This window comes from Pyrus communis, chromosome 10 (assembly GCF_963583255.1).
Source record: "Pyrus communis chromosome 10, drPyrComm1.1, whole genome shotgun sequence".
Taxonomy (NCBI): Eukaryota; Viridiplantae; Streptophyta; class Magnoliopsida; order Rosales; family Rosaceae; genus Pyrus; species Pyrus communis.
Genome location: NC_084812.1, coordinates 21443683 through 21463782, shown reverse-complemented (window position 1 = coordinate 21463782; position 20100 = coordinate 21443683). Strand labels below are relative to the sequence as shown.

The 20100-nt window shown below is 35.9% G+C and overlaps 1 protein-coding gene, 1 non-coding gene and 2 pseudogenes across 2 annotated transcripts; 2 read left to right on the top strand and 2 right to left on the bottom strand.

The window, feature by feature from the left end:
- Positions 1-1108: 1108 nt before the first annotated feature.
- On the top strand, positions 1109-1228 carry LOC137749076 (5S ribosomal RNA). The gene has a single exon (XR_011070153.1). It is a non-coding gene; the product is annotated as a 5S ribosomal RNA (ribosomal RNA).
- A 624-nt stretch (positions 1229-1852) lies between these two features.
- Positions 1853-20100, bottom strand: part of LOC137746973 (DNA glycosylase/AP lyase ROS1-like) — a 60571-nt pseudogene continuing 42323 nt past the window's right edge.
- LOC137746829 (LEAF RUST 10 DISEASE-RESISTANCE LOCUS RECEPTOR-LIKE PROTEIN KINASE-like 2.5) lies at positions 7717-12007 on the bottom strand. The gene is made up of 3 exons (XM_068486845.1): positions 11120-12007; positions 9916-10008; positions 7717-9026 (listed from the first exon to the last, which is right to left on the bottom strand). The coding sequence occupies exons 1-3, from the start codon at positions 11940-11942 to the stop codon at positions 7879-7881; spliced, it is 2064 nt and encodes a 687-aa protein (XP_068342946.1). The 5' UTR covers positions 11943-12007; the 3' UTR covers positions 7717-7878.
- LOC137746974 (rust resistance kinase Lr10-like) lies at positions 12197-14412 on the top strand (annotated as a pseudogene).

Genomic DNA, 20100 nt, shown 5'->3' with positions numbered 1-20100 from the left:
ATTAGACACTAAATTCCTCAAGAAAATGCAGAATATAAATGCAACTCTGACCAGAAACCTAATCAAATTAATTACTCATATATGCGAACAGAAAATGTTGTTTTGTGGAATATTGAGAGTGATTGATAGTGAAATTTTGAAATCAACACAACATGCATGAGTTCTACAAAGGTTTCAGAGCTTACCCATTAAAAAGGACGATGTCGGAAGCAGGGAAAGCGGCATGATTGCAGTAGAGGCCAGGATGAAAAGGAAGCAGCGGGCATGGAGAGGAGCGACGTATGAGGGAGTTTTGGATTCTAGGGATGAGAGTAAATTTAATTGCAGAAGAGCAGAAACGAAGAGAGCCACAGTGAGTTTCTGAGCGCGATCCCAGATGTCAAAAGGGATCAGTGGCATAAATGAAATAGAAGAGACCAAGTGGGGGTAAAAACGGAACACTATGCTTACGAACAGTGTTTCTTTGTGTTTTCGATCTTAGTATAGATTGAATTTATTATTCTTGATGCCATTTTAAGTTAATGTCTTGGAGGCAGGTTTTTATTTGAGGTATATTAGCTCAACGGAAGTATTGTGAGTGGTATCAGCTTTAAAATAATGTAGTAATAGAAGCTTGAGAGGATTTCTTCATCTTCATCATTCTACAATTGTAGGTAAATGTCATTTACAACGTTGTAGCTACCTATCTTCGAAATATTAGTATAGTTGCAGCTAACTTCATTTAAAACGTTGGTTGTTAAATGAATCGAAGCCTTCTTGAGCAGTGTAATATTTGATTAAATTCTTTAATCATATTTCTTTTGTGTAGAAATTGTTCTAAATGTTTTCAGATCTTTTTAACAGTCGAGTTTCTGTATGATTTGAATATGACCTGTAACTTTGTTCATACCCTTGACGACCTCAGATATCTAGGATTTAAAATACAAGCAAAAGATTGTTAGCATGTCGAATATTTCGACTGAGAGTACACTTTCTTCTGCAATGTGGACATGACTGGAACTCCATCTGTGTAAGTTTATCTTACATTGCCATTTCCAAGCCCAGATAAAGGAGGGGGAGGAGGGCGTCAGGTAGTTGATCGGCACTCCTATCTTACGTTGAATCCTTAAGATGCGATCATACCAACTCACATGCACCGGATCCCATCTGAACTCCAAAGTTAAGCGAGTTTTGGGTGACAATAGTACTAGAATGGGTGACCTCCTGGGAAGTCCTCATGTTGCATCCCCCTACAACCGACCCCACATAGTGGAAAAAGGCCTATAAGAAGAAGAAGAATGTGGAAATGACTGGCATTAGGGATTAAAATATGTTTCTGAATTATGCATTGCGTCTCCGGTTTGCTGGTCGATAAGATTTCTGAGATTGACATACCAGCTGGGTTGGTTTGGCTATTCCTTTCTATTGAAAAAGAGTCAGCTGTCTGCCCATGTCACCTTCTTCTAGGCTCCGCTGGACGACACGGCATTCTTGTTTAAGTATAGGCCGGCTGTACTTGTGATGATTCGTTTACCTCAGTCTTTTGCCTTTTCCGCTGTGCATCACTTCATCTAATGTATATTCTGTATTCACGCATCCATACATGTAATTTTTCTTTTTGTTTATTGACTGCCGAAGAAATCTTCTTCTTTGGATAGTGACAATGCGACATTTTTCGGAAGGATTGCTCTTTTTTGGGCATTTATCGAAAAATACTAATGTACATACAGGCTACAATCAACTGATCATGAGATCTCACATATTGTGCATGATACTTTGCTATCAGCTGCCTGCCTGTCATATAGTCAATGCTCATCTAGAGGAAAAATAATTGAATGCAAAAGAATTCGTTAGTCATTGTTCTTCTCACAGTCAGTCGTGTGATGAAAATCTTCTTTGCACCATGATCAATGCTGTTTCTTCCCTTCATTTTTTGTCCTGGTCAACTTACTTGCAGGAAAATGCAATCTGGGCATTAAGGGTCGTGGTGCTCTTGTTTTTCTTTCAAATCCTCTCACACACACATATCCTGCATATAAATCAATCAGTCAATAAGTAAACTTGTTTCACTTTGTACAGCTAAATTACATACACCGGTTTTTAATACAATGTTTTCAACAGTCGCACCAAAATTTCGTCAGATTTCTTTCCCTCTTATTTCCCCTTCTTTTGAAGACACTCAGGACTCGAGAAATCATCAGTCAAATATCTTAATTACCCTCTGGCTAATTACATATAATTGCACTATCAATGATTTGTCTTTTGCATCAAAAATTACAAATTAGTTCAAAGTTTATCATTTACATTTTCTTTTTCTTAAACCATGGTAAGTATACCTTTGTTATATAACTAGTCCTGAGAAGATAACTCATGATAGTTATCGCAAAGTATTATGAAGAACTGAAGTTAGTATCACATACCTCTCCAAAAGCAGTATTGAATTCCCTCTGTTGATAGACCTGGTGGACATAATTATTTTCGTTGTAAGTATACATCTCTAAATGGGATGTGAAAATCGCAACGCTGGTATCTTAATATCACTTACCTCTGAATATTGTCGATACAGAAGTTCCAAAGTATACGGTCCGTCTTGGCAAATTCCATATCCACCCCGTTGGAACATCTATTGGGTTGTGACTAGACTCATGATCTGCGAACATCTGCATCGTGATAGAACTTTGTTTATAAATCTGGAAGTAATGGCTCTAACATTCTGGCTTACAGAAGTGGAGTACAGGATTCTGGACCACTTTTAATTTTGTCCAGACTGTGCTCTGTAGATAAACTTCAAGGAGATTAGTTTCAATAAGACTTACCTCATTAACTTGAAAATATGTGCCGTTGAGTGGAAAGCTCCCTCTCATTGCTGTTCTACAAGGTATCTGCAACAAGTTGAATTAAATTTCGGTAAACAGATGTATGTAGTTTATTGTCTTTGACTTATTACAACAATCAATTTTTCTCACCAAAATCGTCTCTCTGACTGTTTGTGAATTTTCTTCTCTTATACTATTACATGAAAAACATGTCTTCTCATTGCACAATTTGTGTTGGTCTTGGGAGCCACACCTCCTTTCTGGTGGTTGAATTGAATTTGCAGTCTCACCTGATATAAATAAAATAAATGTATCACTTAGTAAGATGTACAATATTTCGACTTCATTCATCTGATGTCAAATTTAGCTAGCGCTAGGCCATCCATGCATCTGTATCCCAAGTTCTAACTTGGCATACCGAATCAAATGCATTAAATTTGAATAGATCTCAAGATCCTCAACAATGTATCTCAGTTCTTTTATGTCTGGAGCTTACCTGGTGTCCGTATAGCAAGAAGGTAAGGGCTTGGATCATCTGGTTCCCGTCTGTCCATCTGTAAAGTTGAATGGTGATTAATTGAGAATTAGAACGCTTCATGTATTGTAGATATAATATATATAATTTTAACCTACCCCTTTTAAGAGTGGATGTGAATCTGGTAGTTCATACCTGCATTATACCAGCAAAGAATGTATAAGGGTGTCAGAGGATTTACAGTTATGCCTGTATACACATGCTTGTATAGGTATGGGTACCAAAACTCAGAACGTATGGCTCCAGGCAGAGAGTTGTTGAAATTCCTGCAAGAATTCTGACGGTGGTGAATTCAAAATTTCGACGCTAAGTTTGTTTTCCTAGATTGAACATGCCGTGGACTTTGGCCCTACTATATTTCAGTTTGTGTTCAGTGTTTTGCAAGGAATATGTGGGTTTGTGACTATGGGATGAAATGTACTTACACTTGGTGCTCTGTTCGTAGTCGACTGACATTCTTTAGCTTGGGTGTAGGGATGGAAGCAACTTCCGAAGTCAAGGAAACTAAAGCCTTGGACATGTCACCTTCTTGAAGCTCCATCTTCTCTTGCATATAGTTTTGTAATGTCGATGTAAACTGTTCCATGTTGAGTTTGATGGTAGGAATCTCATCTGGATCCTCGTAGAACAAGTCCTCGATGTCACTTTGTTATAGCTCAGTGAACTCTTGTTCTGGGGATGGTGGTTCCTCAATGATTGGTTCACACTTGTTAATCTCAACACCTGCTATCTGGAGTGAGTTGATTTCAGGTGGAGGCAGTGACATGGGAGTGACAGCTATTATCGCGGCTGTAATTGGAACACTTGAATTCACAATGCTCTTTTCTTCTGGACCTGGCAGGGCAAGCCTTGCACTGCACCAAACATGGTTGGTATCAATTTTCTCAGTACAATCTCTTAATTGTTCCACGTGATTAGTGAAACGTAGAGTTATACAACTATAGATTCTCCATGAAACTATCTACAATTCTTAGTTCCTTATAAATTTCTGATTATTATGTAATTGACCCTGAATCCCGTGTCTCGAGATATCTGGAGATTCTGATAACTTGCTACGATGTATTTTTTTCCTGCACAGTGGCAGCAATATATATGTAAATTATCAAAGATTATAGTTCAAACCTTGCAAAGGCACTTGCAAAGTGTCTGCATTCTCCTCTCATTGGACATGCATTGCAATTTGGTTTACTCTTTGTGCAGAAAACCTGCATAACGATCAAAATATGAGGTACTTAATTTATTTTTGTTTGATCACAGATAATATTTCTAACTGGTGAAACAGCATGCATACCTTTTCAAATGTAATCATCTGGTAGCGCAGCTCATAACTATGGTTCAATAGTCAATTAATCAGTAAAAGCATAAGTCGACAAATATAAATAAAATTACATGAACTTTTGCACTTGAAAGTAGCGCTCTCAAATTTATATGAAAAGTTTATGAAGCTATGAGCTTACAGGGTTCGTTGATCAATTTTGCATAATCTTGGCCATAGATACTTTTGAATTGATTCCAGCATTGGGTACCTAGAGGGAATACGGTTAGCATTTTCCAGTACTGGAAAAGTAAGCATTCATTTACCAAACTATCCTTCCAACATTAGTGTCAACCTATATGGAGCAAAGAACATATATAATTTCATTGATTTTAAGATGTCCCCAGGCTCTTGTAACATAATTAGTATTCAGTAGTCGCATAATTGTTACCGGGAAAGCAAGGTGGTGAAGTGTTAAAAGCCGGACACACTCCACACTTTTCAAGCCCAAGCCTCGTATGCTTAATAGATAATCCCTGCAGGAAAATCATTAGTGATAACTGTATACAAAACCTGATGAATAATGGCCTTGTTAATGGCATAAAGGGGGTAGCTGTAACGTTCTACAAGATAATGAATTGTGGAATGACTTACTTTGCTTTATCAGGGGGAACATCTCTTAACCATTCCAGATCGATGCTTCCATGTTCTTTAACCAGTCGGTTTTGGAATTCCTACAAACATTGTGCAACCAGTGTTATCACAAGGGATAGTCTTAACCTATCAAGTGATGTTATCTGGAGAAAATTAACGATTTAATGAACAAGCATGAAGTCTTGGACTGAATACTAATAGTAGAGGACCTGGATCCGTTCTGGTAGCATGATGTTCATCCCTCGTTCCTTGATTGCCTCAGAAATTTCTTTGATAGATTTTTGCTGAGCTCACTGACATTATTGACATGCTTTATGCTACCACTCTTATTTCCCATAAGTGGTTCAGTATGTTTTCCAGGCTCTCTGACTGACGTGTTTTCTAATGGGAAGGTTAGGTTCCCCTCACGCTGATTACTATAGTTGGAACAATGATGTCCAGTGCTTGGCCTTTTTACAGAACTATTATTCAGGTCTGTTGAGTGCTGTCTGAACAATGCATACAGGTCCACTGATGGCATTTCTTGAGAACTCCACAGACTACTCTGTTGCATAGAGGAATTAACAACACTTCCTAACAGTTGTTCATAGACAAGTTATTAAGAGGATTACAAATCAGTTCATAGACAAGTTAGGCCTAGGAACTGTTTTTAAAGAGAGGAAAGAGATCATCTTCGGATCCCTTTCACCAACTCTACCCTATCAATCAATCCGGATCCTTAAAATTTGATCCAACGGTTAAAAGCAGAGGGCATCTTTAAAAGTTATAATAATTTTAGCCGTTTGATCAAAATTTCAAGGGCTCGGATTGATTGATAGGGTGAATTTGGTGGAAAAGATCCGGAGAGGATCTCTTACCTTAACGGAAAGCTATCTTTTGCTGGTCCTCAATAGTTCTAAGGAAAGAGAGATATTTTAGTGTGTTCGGAAAACGATGTGGTAAACCACATGATGTTATACAATTGGAAGGGGAGATCCGTAAGAGTTCATAAATAAAGTGGGAACAATGGGTCACATCAACCATGCTATTCCCTTGGTTGGCTTCTGCGTTGATGGATTTAGACGAGCTTTTGTTCATTAGATCACTACATGATTTCATTTCATCAGCAGACATTTTTGATAAGCTGCAAGATCTAGCTATTTGCCAAAGGAATTGAATATCTTCACCAAGGACGTGATCAACAAATCTTCCCTTTGGCTTACAATTACAATGATGCTCCAGCTAGTGATAGACATTACGTTCAAGATTCTTAGGAAATTATAACGAGGAGGCTGAGTCCTCCACCAAAGCTATAAACTGGTTACGCAGTACAAAGCAGGCAGCATTTCAAATAGTAAAGGAAGGATTCTCAGACAGAAAATTTTTTGAGACTGCATTCCACGTCGGGGGAAAAAGGGACCTTACATGTGCTTAAGTAATTAGGCTACTCTCATATTGCCAATTAGTTTTGTGGTAAAACCTTAACTTTCTGCAAAATCTTTTGACCAAGAAATGACTTGGCAAACTAAAAGGTTTCGAATATTGCCACTCCGTACTATAGTCTAATAATATTCCTCTTTACTTGTAAGTAAAAGATCTTAGGTCCGAATCTCGTAGATGGAAAATTCGATACCAAATTAGATTGTCCATTATGTAGCCTAAACTAACCTCCCTCACTTAGTGTAAATATATCGCTGTAGTCACAGAAACAAAAATAAAAAAGAAAAGGGTTTTGAAGATTGACCAAGGAGGTCCCTCCCTCCACTAACAAATAACAACCAGAGCTATGTAAGTGCAGCCGGCATGAGCCCGAGAACCAGAATTACCAGCACGAGCGAACAATCATCACAACCAATAATTTCTTGGAACAAAAATTAGAAAATATCGTCTTCATGAATCATACAACGGTGTCCTTCATGAAATATGTTAGGGCATGTTGGGTATCTTATTTGAAATGTTTTTATCATTTATCAAAACATTTCTTTTAACATTTCTTAAAAGTAATTTTTTTTAAGATTCAAAAACTTGATTGATTTGCGATTTAAAAATTTTAAATCTTACAACTTAAACTAGACAAAAAGATTTAAAAAGAGGGGATCGTAAGATAGGGAGAAAGAGGAGAGATGAGGAAATAAAGTAAAAGATGATTGAAGGAAAGAGAAAGAAGAGAGGATCGGACAAGATAGAGAGGAAAATGAGTGAGAGAAAGAACCTAAAAAAAAAAAAGAGCAGATTGAAGAAGAGACGAAAAAGGTGAAAAAAAAAAAAGAGTGAAAGAAGAAAAGAGAGATTTGGAGTGAGAGGGAAGGAGGAAGAGAAAAGAAATAAGTGAGTTTAAATTTAAAAACTCTAAAAACTCACTTTTTATGTTTTTAGATAATAAACTATATTTTTAAGTCAGTCTTGAGTTCAGTTTTTTAAAATAGTCCAAATAAATTTTTAAAATCTAAAATCTAAAACTTGAAAATTGTTTTTGAGTTAAAAAAGTTGAATTCAAGTAACGTACCAAACATGTCATTATTTATCCCTGGAATCATGAAAATATGCCGTACTAAACATATTTAACATCACGTTCAATGTACAAGCAAACAGTACTACTACAAAACCAGAAACATTGCATTGAGATTCAAACTGACAGAGCCTATGCTAGTTGCGTGTCTTCACCTGCCCGTCAAAGAAGATGTTAACTCCGCCTTGGAATATGTTGGATTCAGATTACCATTAGGAGCGCCTACGGGCATCTCTCGTGGATATAGAAGAGGCTCCGGAGGCATTCGAAGTAATTCAACATCTCCTTCCAGCATCTCTAGGACTTCCTTCATTGAAGGCCGATCGCTTGGCTTCAATTGTATACACCACAAGGCGGTTATAATCATTTTTTTTGTTAATTGTTTTTCCTCCTCTACAACTCCTCCCACCTCGAAGTCCTTTCCTTCATTATATTGATTGTAAACCCATGAAGGGAAGTAATGTTGACTTGAATGCTCTGCCAATGCATTCAAATTCTTCCTTCTGCTTGCCATTTCCATCAACAACATTCCAAAACTATAAACATCCGCTTTAAATGAAACACCGCCAATATTCTTGTAGAATAGCTCAGGAGCCATGTATCCCATTGTACCCCTTGCCGCTGTTAGATACACAATGCTATTATTTACCGGGTATAATTTTGCAAGCCCAAAGTCAGAAATCTTCGGTATGAAATTCTCATCAAGAAGAATGTTGTGAGGCTTGATGTCAAAATGTAATATTTGCATGTCACAACCTTCATGTAGATATTTAATCCCTCGAGCCACTCCAAGAGAAATTTCGTACGTTGTCTTGCAACTTAAAGGGATACTTCCTTCCTTGCAATAAATGTATTTATCAAGAGATCCGTTGAGCATGAAATCATATACCAAAGCACGCTTCGATCCCTCAACACAATAACCAACAAGCTGAACCACATTAACATGGTGAATCCTCCCAATAGTATTTACCTCGCTGATGAAATCTTGTCCATTGCCTTTGGGCTTATCCAACATCTTAATTGCCCCAAAACGTCCACTCCGTAACCTTGCTTTGAATACTGATCCATACCCTCCTTCACCAAGTTTTTCTTTAAATTTGTTAGACATCTTCTTGATGTTCGAGTACGAATACCTTATTGGCACAAAATTCTTTTCACCATGCAAAAATTCTTCTATGGAGTTGTACATTGACAAATGTCTTCTTTTCCATGTATAGATCAAAAACGCAGTCACGAATGGTGCCCCAAATAGAAATTTTGCCCCGCCAAATAGTACTGAACATTGGAGTAAATCACAAAATTACATCATGAGAAACGAAATTGACTTGTTGCCTTGGATCAAAGTATATGCTCAATATTGGATATCATATATATCAGCAAAGCTCTTACCGAAACAAGCGAGCATAGAGCCTACAAAAACTGCGTTTAGAACAGAACGAAGAGTAAATCAAACTTGATTAGAGCTTGAACTTTGCAAAGTGAATATTGTGAAGAACATTAAATACCCAAGAAATACAAGAAGTTATATTAACAAAATCAAAGAGAAATAACTAGCTAGCTTTCGAAGTGCAAAGCATTATTATAGATAAAAATTTCTGTTAAGCCATCATAGATATAGCCCCTAATAAATTATGGGAGCTATTTTGGTTTCCAATTTCTGATAGGCCATCATTCAAAAATTTCTGATAAGCCATCATACATATACCCTGGAGGTAGTTACGTACGCACACCTGGATTAACATTGAAATTTGTTGCAGTTTTTCATATCCATAGAGGATGCACTATATTATTTGTTAGGTACATGTTTATGTGATTGATTAAATACCACTCTTGTAAGGTGTAACAAAAATATAGTGTAATTAAAGAAAGTCTGGGGCTCTTAGTACCAGTTTGCTACAGCTGAAATTATAAAAAAAATGCACGTATGAAAAAAAGTTGGGGTCTTTTTAGTGTTTGGTAAACACTCTAAAACCAGCTTTTTTAAATTGAGGGTGAACAAAAAGACTAAAAGCTCATGCAGCAAAACATAGCTTTGAAAATCTATCCCTTTTCCAAAACATGCAGAGCAACAGTGCATGTTTAATGAAACTTTCCTACACCCTCGTTAGTTTTTCAAAATGAGTCCTTGTCCCTGCAACAAAATGGAAGGATCTCTTTCCTACTCCCTCGTTCTCCCCCCGCATCAGACCCCTAGGACCGCCGCCGTCCATCCCACTCCCGCTCAACACCACCACCACCACCACCACTGCACCAACGACTATCCCTCTCCTCCTTCTAGATCCTACACACGATCAAATGCGATGATTAAACAGTAATTAAATTTAGAAAACAACCCAGAAATTAATTTAATTGACAGAAATGCTTAGGGTGAGAAAAGGACCATGATTTCTTCAGTAGCAGGATTGATGATTCTCATAGGCAAGGACTTCACCAAATTAACACCCAATAAATTAATAAGAACTCTCGAAATAGAGGATAAATTAAATGTCATATAATCTCCCATATATAAATCTCTTACCTGGACTCCGTGCCCATAGAAATCGGAAAAAACCTGCAGTGGCAAAGAGGGAAAAATGTAAAATACTTGGGGTCCACACCCGTTGATTTTAAATTAAAATTTCAAACTTTGATTTATTTTTTTATTTTTTTTACGTTAGTAAGGTAAATGTTAGATTAGCCACTGACAGAATTCGAACCCATGTTATCATGTAAGAGCATAATATATTTTCACCACTGTGGTAAATGATCACTTGCTCAAACTTTTTATTTCTTTGTCTAACATATTTCGTCATCTCTAATGGTCCACAAGCTAAAAGATGACATACTGGTCAAATGTAGCCCCCTTCTTAGCCTTTTTTGGTGCCCAACTACTTAGTTACAATAATTGATTCAAATTCAATGACTAGTTTTAAAAACATCCAAAAGTAGTTTACTTAAATTAACCAATAAATTTAAAATATAAGTTTAAAACTAATAAATTATTAAATGGCTATGTTTAGTCTCTTCAATTGAAGAAGTTATATGAAATTAGCCTAACATTTTTATTTAAATATAACTTTTTACAGAGCTATCTATTTAGCTCTTTTAGTTGAAGATGACCAAAAAAGAGACAAAGGATGACCATGGCCTTGCAATTTTAGTTTAGGAAAATTAATGAAAAAGGATTGAAAACTTTAAGTTTTAACGATAAGGGCAAAATAAAGGGTAAAGTGAATAGTATCAGGATTGACCTTTTAGTGTAAAAATGTAGTTTTTCGTTAAAGTGAACAGTATTATAGGTCTTTCGTTAAAACTCCCTTTTAATTTTAATTTTATTTATTTTATAGGAATGAATTTCCTACAAAAGATGATAATGAAGTAAAAAAGAAAATTGAGATTTATTCCTTACTCACCTGGAACGCTCTGCGGATAACACCTGTAATTCCACAACCAGGAATAAGGGTCACATTGAAGCTCAAATCCATAAACCAGAGAATTGTGTATGGATTTATAAGAAGCGTTGTAGCCGTCGAACAAGTAGGCATAAGTCATTCGCTCTATGCTGCAACCGTCCTTCATCTGACCTACCTCTAAAGATCCAATTTTGACATAGCCATACGATTTTGGTTGGGATGACGACATCGACGAAGATGAAGTAGAAGCAGATTGAACAGGAAAACATGGAGCAGCGTCCACGTAAAGAGATGAATTCATTTGACGCGGACACTTGAAAAATGTTAAATTTGTTGCGCCAATTTCCGTACATATCGCTGATGAATCTGTTGATGATGCTGTACAATTCCCAGGTGTCGTCGGAATTTTGAAATACCAATAAGGAAGATACCGATAATGGAAATACGGATAAGGAAGAGACAGAGAATGAAGAGGAAGGGAGGAGCAATTGCTCTTGTCAAGGCCTGGATCGACAACTCGGATTGTTTGGTTATGGTAGTTGATTGCCTGTACGTAGAAATCGCCAGATAAAGGTATGTTTAGTATGGTTTTGTTGTTCTCACAAGACAGAGTGTATGGTGAGTCGCCGCAGTGGCCGAAAAGGGTACGACATTTTAGTCGAAAAGGGTGGCTTATATTGCGGATATGGCCGCAGGAAGAGGTACACTTTGGCCGGGTGGCGTTACAAATGGATTGAGGGGATAAGCTAAAAACAATAAAAGCTGCAATTAAAAACCGCATAGACAAGGAGGAGGAAGAGGAGGACCTTCCACTCATTCCCATGGAGAAAAATATCAGCGAGGTTTGACACAGAAAGTGCGTAACAATACAAATAATTTATATATAAGCACAAGAAAAGATTTTACACGTGTAAAGGTAAAGGGGAATGACTCTCTCTTTCCGCTGTGGAATTAAGTATTGACCAAAACAGTAAATACATTCTAGGCTTCCGTGACGTGGTCTTTGGGGTAAACCCGTAGATCAATTACATTTTTATGGTCAAGTACTGTACAAAGACTTTTGTGCTAAACTATTAACATTTATTTGTTCTTCTGCTTGGAAAAAAAATACCTCAGAAATGCAGCAGCTACAGCTCAATCTCTCTTGGGTTCGCATATTCTCAATGACTTTGTTAACATTGCTCGGAGCAACCCAGAATGCCTATGCTTGTGAAAAATCCAAATGCGGGGATGATGGCGAGGCCATCCATATTCTGTTTCACCGTGGACATCACTGTAGTCCGACATCTGATTGCCATGCGAATGAGGGTGACTACGGACAGGAGCACCGAGTGGTAGTGGTGAAATTCTTGGTGAAACGCATAGATTACAAGCGTCAGGAAGTCCAAGTCTATCAACCGCGTAATTGCCTGCTGTTAAACATCAACATCTCATTGCCAGCCTCTCAATTCTACTTCCAAGAATCCATGCCTTCCAACGCTACCTTATTCCACTGCCCTGCTGAAAGAGAGTTAGAAGGTGCTAAGGTCCCCTGCATTAGTGGCCCTGGCTACAGAGTTTATGCCATTGAATCTTCCGGCAAAACTACGCAGTATCCGCTCCTAGAGTCGTGTACAAAGATGTACGATGTTTTGTCGATTCCACAGATCCACTATTATGGTCTTGAGGGTACTAATTTGAAATGGAAGAAACCAAATTGTACAGAGTGTGAGGCAGAGGGCAACAAGTGTAGAATCAAGTACAATCACACCAACACTGAAATTCAATGTGTTCCCTTGAGCAAACCTAGTAAGTCTGCCTATATTTTCAATCTTGGTTTTATTTTACATATATTCTGCTATATTATTGCACTTGCTGCTTACTTATCTACCAAGCATCCGACTGAACATATTTCAAATAACTAGATGCAACGCATTTGATATGAATTTCAAATGACTAGGCAAAGAGTAATTTGTTTTCTTCTATTACTAAATTTGTCCGAGCAGTAGATCATCACTATTACTAAATTTGTCAATGCTTTTTTCAGGTCTAAGAAGGAAAAAAGTGGCCGCAGGTGAGTAGTCTGACGGCTTTTTATTTTATTTCATGTCTAGCTAGACCGTCGGGAATATTATTATTTACTCAAGGATTTGTTTGATTCAGGTACAACCCTGGGATCATTTGTTGTATTACTACTGGTCGTTGCAGCCTATCGTGTCTATAGGTCTAATCGAAAAGAAAAGGAGAGTCAATTGAAGATTGAAAAGTTTTTAGAAGATTACAACGCTCACAAACCAAGCAGGTATTCCTATGCAGATATTAAGAGGATCACAAACCAATTCCAGGACAAGTTAGGCCAAGGAGCCTATGGAACTGTTTTCAAAGGAAAACTTTCTTCTGAATGCTTTGTTGCTGTAAAAGTTCTCAATAGTTCCAACGGAAATGGGGAAGATTTCATAAAGGAAGTTGGAATGATGGGAAGTATCCACCATGTCAACGTGGTTCGTTTGGTTGGTTTCTGTGCTGATGGGTTTAACAGAGCTCTCGTTTATGAGTTCTTCGCCAATGGTTCACTGCACGATTTCATTTCATTGGCAGACAATAACAATCGTTTTCTTGGTTGGGACAAGTTGCAAGATATTGCTCTTGCTATAGCCAAGGGAATTTATTATCTTCATCAGGAATGTGATCAACGAATCCTCCATTTCGACATCAAGCCTCATAATGTTTTATTAGACGACAATTTCACTCCAAAAATTTCTGATTTTGGTTTGGCCAAGTTGTGTTCTAAGGATCAAAGCATATGTACATGACTACAGCTAGAGGGACTATGGGCTACATTGCACCTGAAGTGTTCTCCAGGAACTTTGGAAATGTGTCCTATAAGTCAGACGTCTATAGTTTTGGAATGCTGCTGCTTGAGATGGTAGGGGGAAGGAAGAATATTGATTCAACCTCAGCAATCCCAACTGAAATTTACTATCCAGAATGGATCTATAATCTTCTAGAAGAAGGAGATGACCTACGGATCCATCTTGGGGAGGAAGGAGATGGTAAAACACCAAAGAAACTCGCAATTATAGGGCTCTGGTGCATCCAGTGGCACCCAGCAGGTCGTCCTTCCATGAAAGAAGTTGTTCAAATGCTAGAAGGAGGAGAAAACTTAACCATGCCTCCCAATCCTTTTGCATCTACAGGTCCTGCACGAACAAATGCAACTACACCTGCAAGAAATCAAAACATTCAGTTAGAAGCTATTGCTGAATTAGAGTAACATATCTACTTAGATATATAGATAGATATGTGCGCGCACACTTACGTATGTTACTAAGGACTCATGAGAAGTGTAACCATTGTACCTAAGTACCATATGTGCTCGATAGCTCGAGATGTTTGTCTGACTACGTAAGTACATTCGAGGTTTGTTGGATTGCTTGGTTTTTCACTTGAAACCAATGGTTGGCGAATATGTATCACTTTTCCACTAAACTTTTATGCAAAAATCTTTCCTCAAGTTTTTACACCACAGTTCTTAACTAGCTTCAATAGACATATTGTTGCCATGCTTGCTTAGTCATGATCCTTCAAAGTTTCTAGGTTCTCAATTTCCCATTTAAATTTATATGTTTTGTAACATTCTTTTTTGTTTTACTACTTTTACAAACTGAGAGCAATAATTCCGCAACTTAGTGAAATTGGAATGATGAATTATTAGTGAGAATTTACTTTTCCTTGAACAATAATCACTTTAGGATGAGTTACATTACCAACTAGAGAGATTGGTCTAGTCGCATCTCTTCCAGAATGTTGAAATACGTTTCAAGTTTAATCCGTACCTCAACCAAAATCAAATAAGATATTGTTGATTACATATTGATTTATATGAGGAAATAAATAAACTACTAGAAATGAAACTATTAACAAGTATTTGATTGTTCTGATAATTAAGATCTTATTTTTCAACACACTGCGCTTCTGAGTGTAAATTTTTTTTCTTTTTTTATTGTAGATTACCATAGAATATCGACGTCCAAGTGAAGTGGGCTCTTACCATTGGCTTGCAAGGCGCACAACCATCATTATAATAGATTCAAATTTGTTGACTAGTACAAGGCAAATTATAGAGCCACTTGCCTAATCGCATGCAGCACAGTTAGCTTTTCAGTTTTCACTCATATGAGTTCTCCATTGGACCCACGAGTAAATTTGTCGTTTCATCAAGCTACATCTTGTTTTGTCTACTGCATTATTGAACTCCATAAGCAAATTTTTTGTTTCCGTCTGGTTATATAACTTATAAGCAAATTTAAAGAGTGTTACAACATTAGTCATGTAAATGGGTGATGTAGCAACAAAAGAATATCTTTCAGATTATTGGTGCTAAAATCAAACATAGTTCAACTATATCATTACATGATTCTCCCCGGGGAAATGTTTCTTTCTTAGTGCCATTGTCCTTGTTAGAGGCTGCTAACAGACAGTATTTATATAATGATTTTGTATGTTTGTGCGAGATTTGACTTCTCAACCAAACTTTGAGTACATAATAGGATGTTGGTTCGGTTAGGTACTTTTTTATGCCTAAAGAACTGAGAAGTTTGAGTTTTCTCTATGTTGTGCTTGCCTATAACGTACATTAACCTTGGGACCACCTAAATTCTATTAATATAGCAAGATATCATTTATCAATAAATTTGGTAATTTACTAAGATTATTTATAGTAGTAAGAAAGATAAATTTCACACCTCAATAGGATTACAACTTTAATAGGATAATATCTAAAGATAAGATATGGTAGAATTCCACAAGGATATCCCATGATTTAATAAGATTTACATGATCACATTCCTAAACTATTAGGACTGCAACATATAGTTGATTTTTAAGTCTTTTGGAGAAAATAAGAGTTGCAGATTTGCAGTTAGAATAATATAATTTCTACTTCGGAATTTTGTTTGGTTTCCGTAGAATGAGGATGTTGATGGGTGTAAAAGTTGAACAATCAAATTGCAACAATTTTGGAAAAAATCAACTCAATTTTTAACGGTACGTTGATTGATATGTCACATTCATGCGAAGAACAACGTTAATATCATAGGGTGTGACATCCACTAAAAGAAAAAAAAATGTAATAATTTAGAGAAAACAAGAATTCTCATTTTCTAAATCGTAGAGTATTCGTTGACTTTTAACTTTTTTGGGGAAACGAGATTGTAGGTTTGCAATGGGAATAATGAATTTTTCACTTTGGAATTTTGTTTTGCATCCAGAGGATGAGGATATTGATGGGGTATAAAAGTTGAACTTAAGAAATTTCAACAATTTTGAAAAATCGACTAACCATTTAAGAATACACTGATTGATTTGTCACGTTAATTTGAAGAATGACACTGAAATCCTAGAGTGAGACATTTATTAAATGCAAAAAAAAAAAAATGTAATGGAAGTCATAGAGTGAGACATTTATTAAATGCAAAAAAAAAACAAAAGAAAAATGTAATGGTTTAGAAGAAGCAAGAATTCTCATTTTCGAAATAGTAGGGTACTCATTGACACAAGACTTAAAATAGACGAAAAATATTTTAATTAACTTTTCAGTCTTTTGGGTATGTCTTTATTTATAATAGTAAGGGAGGTAAATTTCATACTCCAATAGGATAATATCTAAAGATAAGGTATGGTAGAATCCCACAAAGATATCCCAAGATTTAATAGGATTTACACAATAACATTCCTAAACTATTAGGACTGCAACATATAGTTGATTTTTAAGTCTTTTGGGAAAAATGATAGTTGCAGATTTTTGCAGCTAGAATAATATAATTTCTACTTTGGAATTTTGTTTGGTTTCCGGAGAATGAGGATGTTGATGGGTGTAAAAGTTGAACAAATCAAATTGCAATAATTATAGAAAAATCAACTCATTATTTAACAGTATGTTGATTGACGTGTCACATTCATGTGAAGAATGACGTTAAAATCTTAGTGTGTGGCATCCGTTAAAAGAAAAAAAAATGTTATCATTTAGAGAAAACAAGGATTCTCATTTTCTAAATTGTAGAGTATTCATTGACTTTTAAGTCTTTTGGGGAAATGAGAATGTAGGTTCGCAGGGAATAATGAATTTTCCAATTTGGAATTTTGTTTTGCGTTCAAAGGATGAGGATGTTGATGGGGTATAAAAGTTGAACTGATGAAATTTCAACAATTTTGAAAAATCAACTAACTATTTAGGAGCATGTTGATTGTGTCACATTAATTTGAAGAAGGACACTGAAATCATGGAGTGAAACATTCATTAAATGTAAAAAAAAAAAAAAAAAAAAAAAATGTAATGGTTTAGAAGAAGCAAGAATTCTCATTTTTGAAATAGTAGGGTACTCATTGACGCAAGAGTTAAAATAGAACAAAAATCTTTTTAATTATCTTTTAAGTCTTTTGGGGGAAAAGAGTGGTAGGTTCGCAACTAGAATAATAAAATTTTGACTTTGGAATTCCATTTGGCATCTTGAAGGATAAGGATGTTGATTGGAGTATAAAAGTTGAACACATGAAATTTCAACAATTTGGAAAAATCAACTAACTATTTAAGTTGAACTAGTCAGATCTCAACAATTTTAGAAAAATCAACTAATGTGTCAAGTTAATTTGAAGTACGACGTCGAAATCATGGAGAGTGACATTCATTAAAAGCAAAAGAAAAATGTAATGGCTTAGAAAAACCAAGAATTCTCATTTTTTAAATGGTAGGGTACTAATTGAGTTATTAACATCTCTTTCAGAGCGTTGAAATACATTTCAAGTTTAATCCATATCTCCACCAAAATCAAATAAGAAAATGTTGGCTACACAGTGATCTATACGAGGAAATAAATAAACTACTAGAAATATTTCAAGTTTAATCCATACCTCCACCAAAATCAAATAAGAAAATGTTGGCTACACAGTGATCTATACGAGGAAATAAATAAACTACTAGAAATATTGGCAACCGTTGAATTCTTCTAGGAGTTAAGAGATTTTTTCCTTTAATCCACTATATTTTTTTGCTTTTTTTAATGTAGACTAGGAACATCTTTTATAATCAAAAGAGAAAAAAAGGATGGAAACTACTGAAATTTCTTCAGAGTGAAGATCGTAGTTCCTCTCCAGCTTCCCATGAGGTTTCGCTCCCGTCTTTGTTACCGAATGGTTGAAGGCATGGACGGAGCCAATGAAGGCTCACTGGGGGAATATGCCCCCATTCAAGTAATTCGTTTGTTTAGTTGCAGACTACAGTTATATAATATACACGGGTTATCTTTAAAGAAAATATACGTATCTAATATCCAACATACATTCATTCTACTTATACTTCATATCAAATATTATATAAGCAATAGTGCTCTTGTTTTGTCATTCAAACCAAAAAAACCCTCTCATGCCTAGCATGTACTTATATTTTTCTCATCACTTTGCCACTTTCCACTACTATATTGAAATTTTTGTAACATTTGAAACCATCATTAATATCATATTGCGTATAACCATACTATAATAAGTTTTTTTAGTTGTTTTCGGCACTAGAAGAAATTTCTAACTTCGTCCCTGGTTGAAGGCCTCCCTTTCAATACAGAGATGTCCAAGTGAAGTGGAATGTAGACGTGGTGCAACCATCACCATTCACCCCAAAAAGTTTGCATGTCAATAAGAAATAAATCAGTCAATTCCTTCCTTCATTTTCCAAATAAATAACTCAATTTCTTGCTGACTAGTACAAGGCAAATAATAGAGCCACTTGCCTAAGCGCATACGGCACAGTCAGCTTTTCACTGATTGAGTTCCATATTGGACCCATAAGCAAGGAGGATGAGAGTAACGATGTTTATGCCTAAGCGAATCGTTTTCCTTGGAATCCTGCTTGGCATGTAGAGGATGAGGATTGTGATGGGGTTTAGAAGTTGAACTAATCAAATCTCAATAATTTTGGAAAAATCAACTAGCGTCCAAAGGATGAGAATTGTGATGGGGTGTAAAAGTTGAACTAATCAAATCTCAACAATTTTGGAAAAATCAACTAGCTATTTAAGAGAATGTTAATTGATGTGTCACATTAATCGGAAGAACAATGTTGAAATCATGGAGTGAGACATTCATTAAAAGTCAAAAAAATGAAATGGTTTAGAAGAAGCAAGAATCCTCATTTTCTAAATGGTAGGGTACTAATTGATGTGGGACTTAAAATAGAAGAAAATTCATATAGTTAAGTTTTTTGGGGTAAACAAGAGTTGATTGTTCGCAACTAGAATAATGAAATTTCCACTTTGGAATCTTGTTTAGCACCCGGAGGATGAGGATTGTGATGGGGTGTAAAAGCTGAACTCATAAAAAAAATCTCAACTATTGCGGAAAAAATCAACTCACTATTTAAGAGTATGTTGATTGATATGTCACGTTAGTTTGAAGAACGACGTTGAAGTTGTGGGGTAAGAGAGAGGAGGAGGTTTAGGTCGAGGGAGCTCGGAAGTTTTAGTTCTTTTTGGCTTGGAGTAAAATGTATGTAATATTAACATCAAACGTGTAATCATTGAACCATAAACTAACATTATGTTTGAACGAGAGAAATAAACGTGGAATTTGAATAAAAGTCAGAATTTATAAATTGATATGTATCAATTCATTTGTTTGAATTCATAAGCATAGAAATTTAGAATTTCCACGTGAAAAAAAAAAAAAAAAAAAAAAAAAAAAAACTTGGAATTTGGGACCTCAAATTCTCAAGTTTAAATTCCATGTAAGTAGGTGTCATTTCCCAATTTCTATGATCAGGGGTTAAAAATAACAAATTATGTATTCAATTCCATTGTTCTTTTAAGTTAACCAAACAAGAAAATTCACAAATTCTAGAAAATTAATTTTCGTCATTTTAAAATTCCTTAGTAATCTTAGGGTGTGACATCCACTAAAAGAACAACGTTAATATCATAGGGTGTGACATCCACTAAAAGAAAAAAAAATGTAAT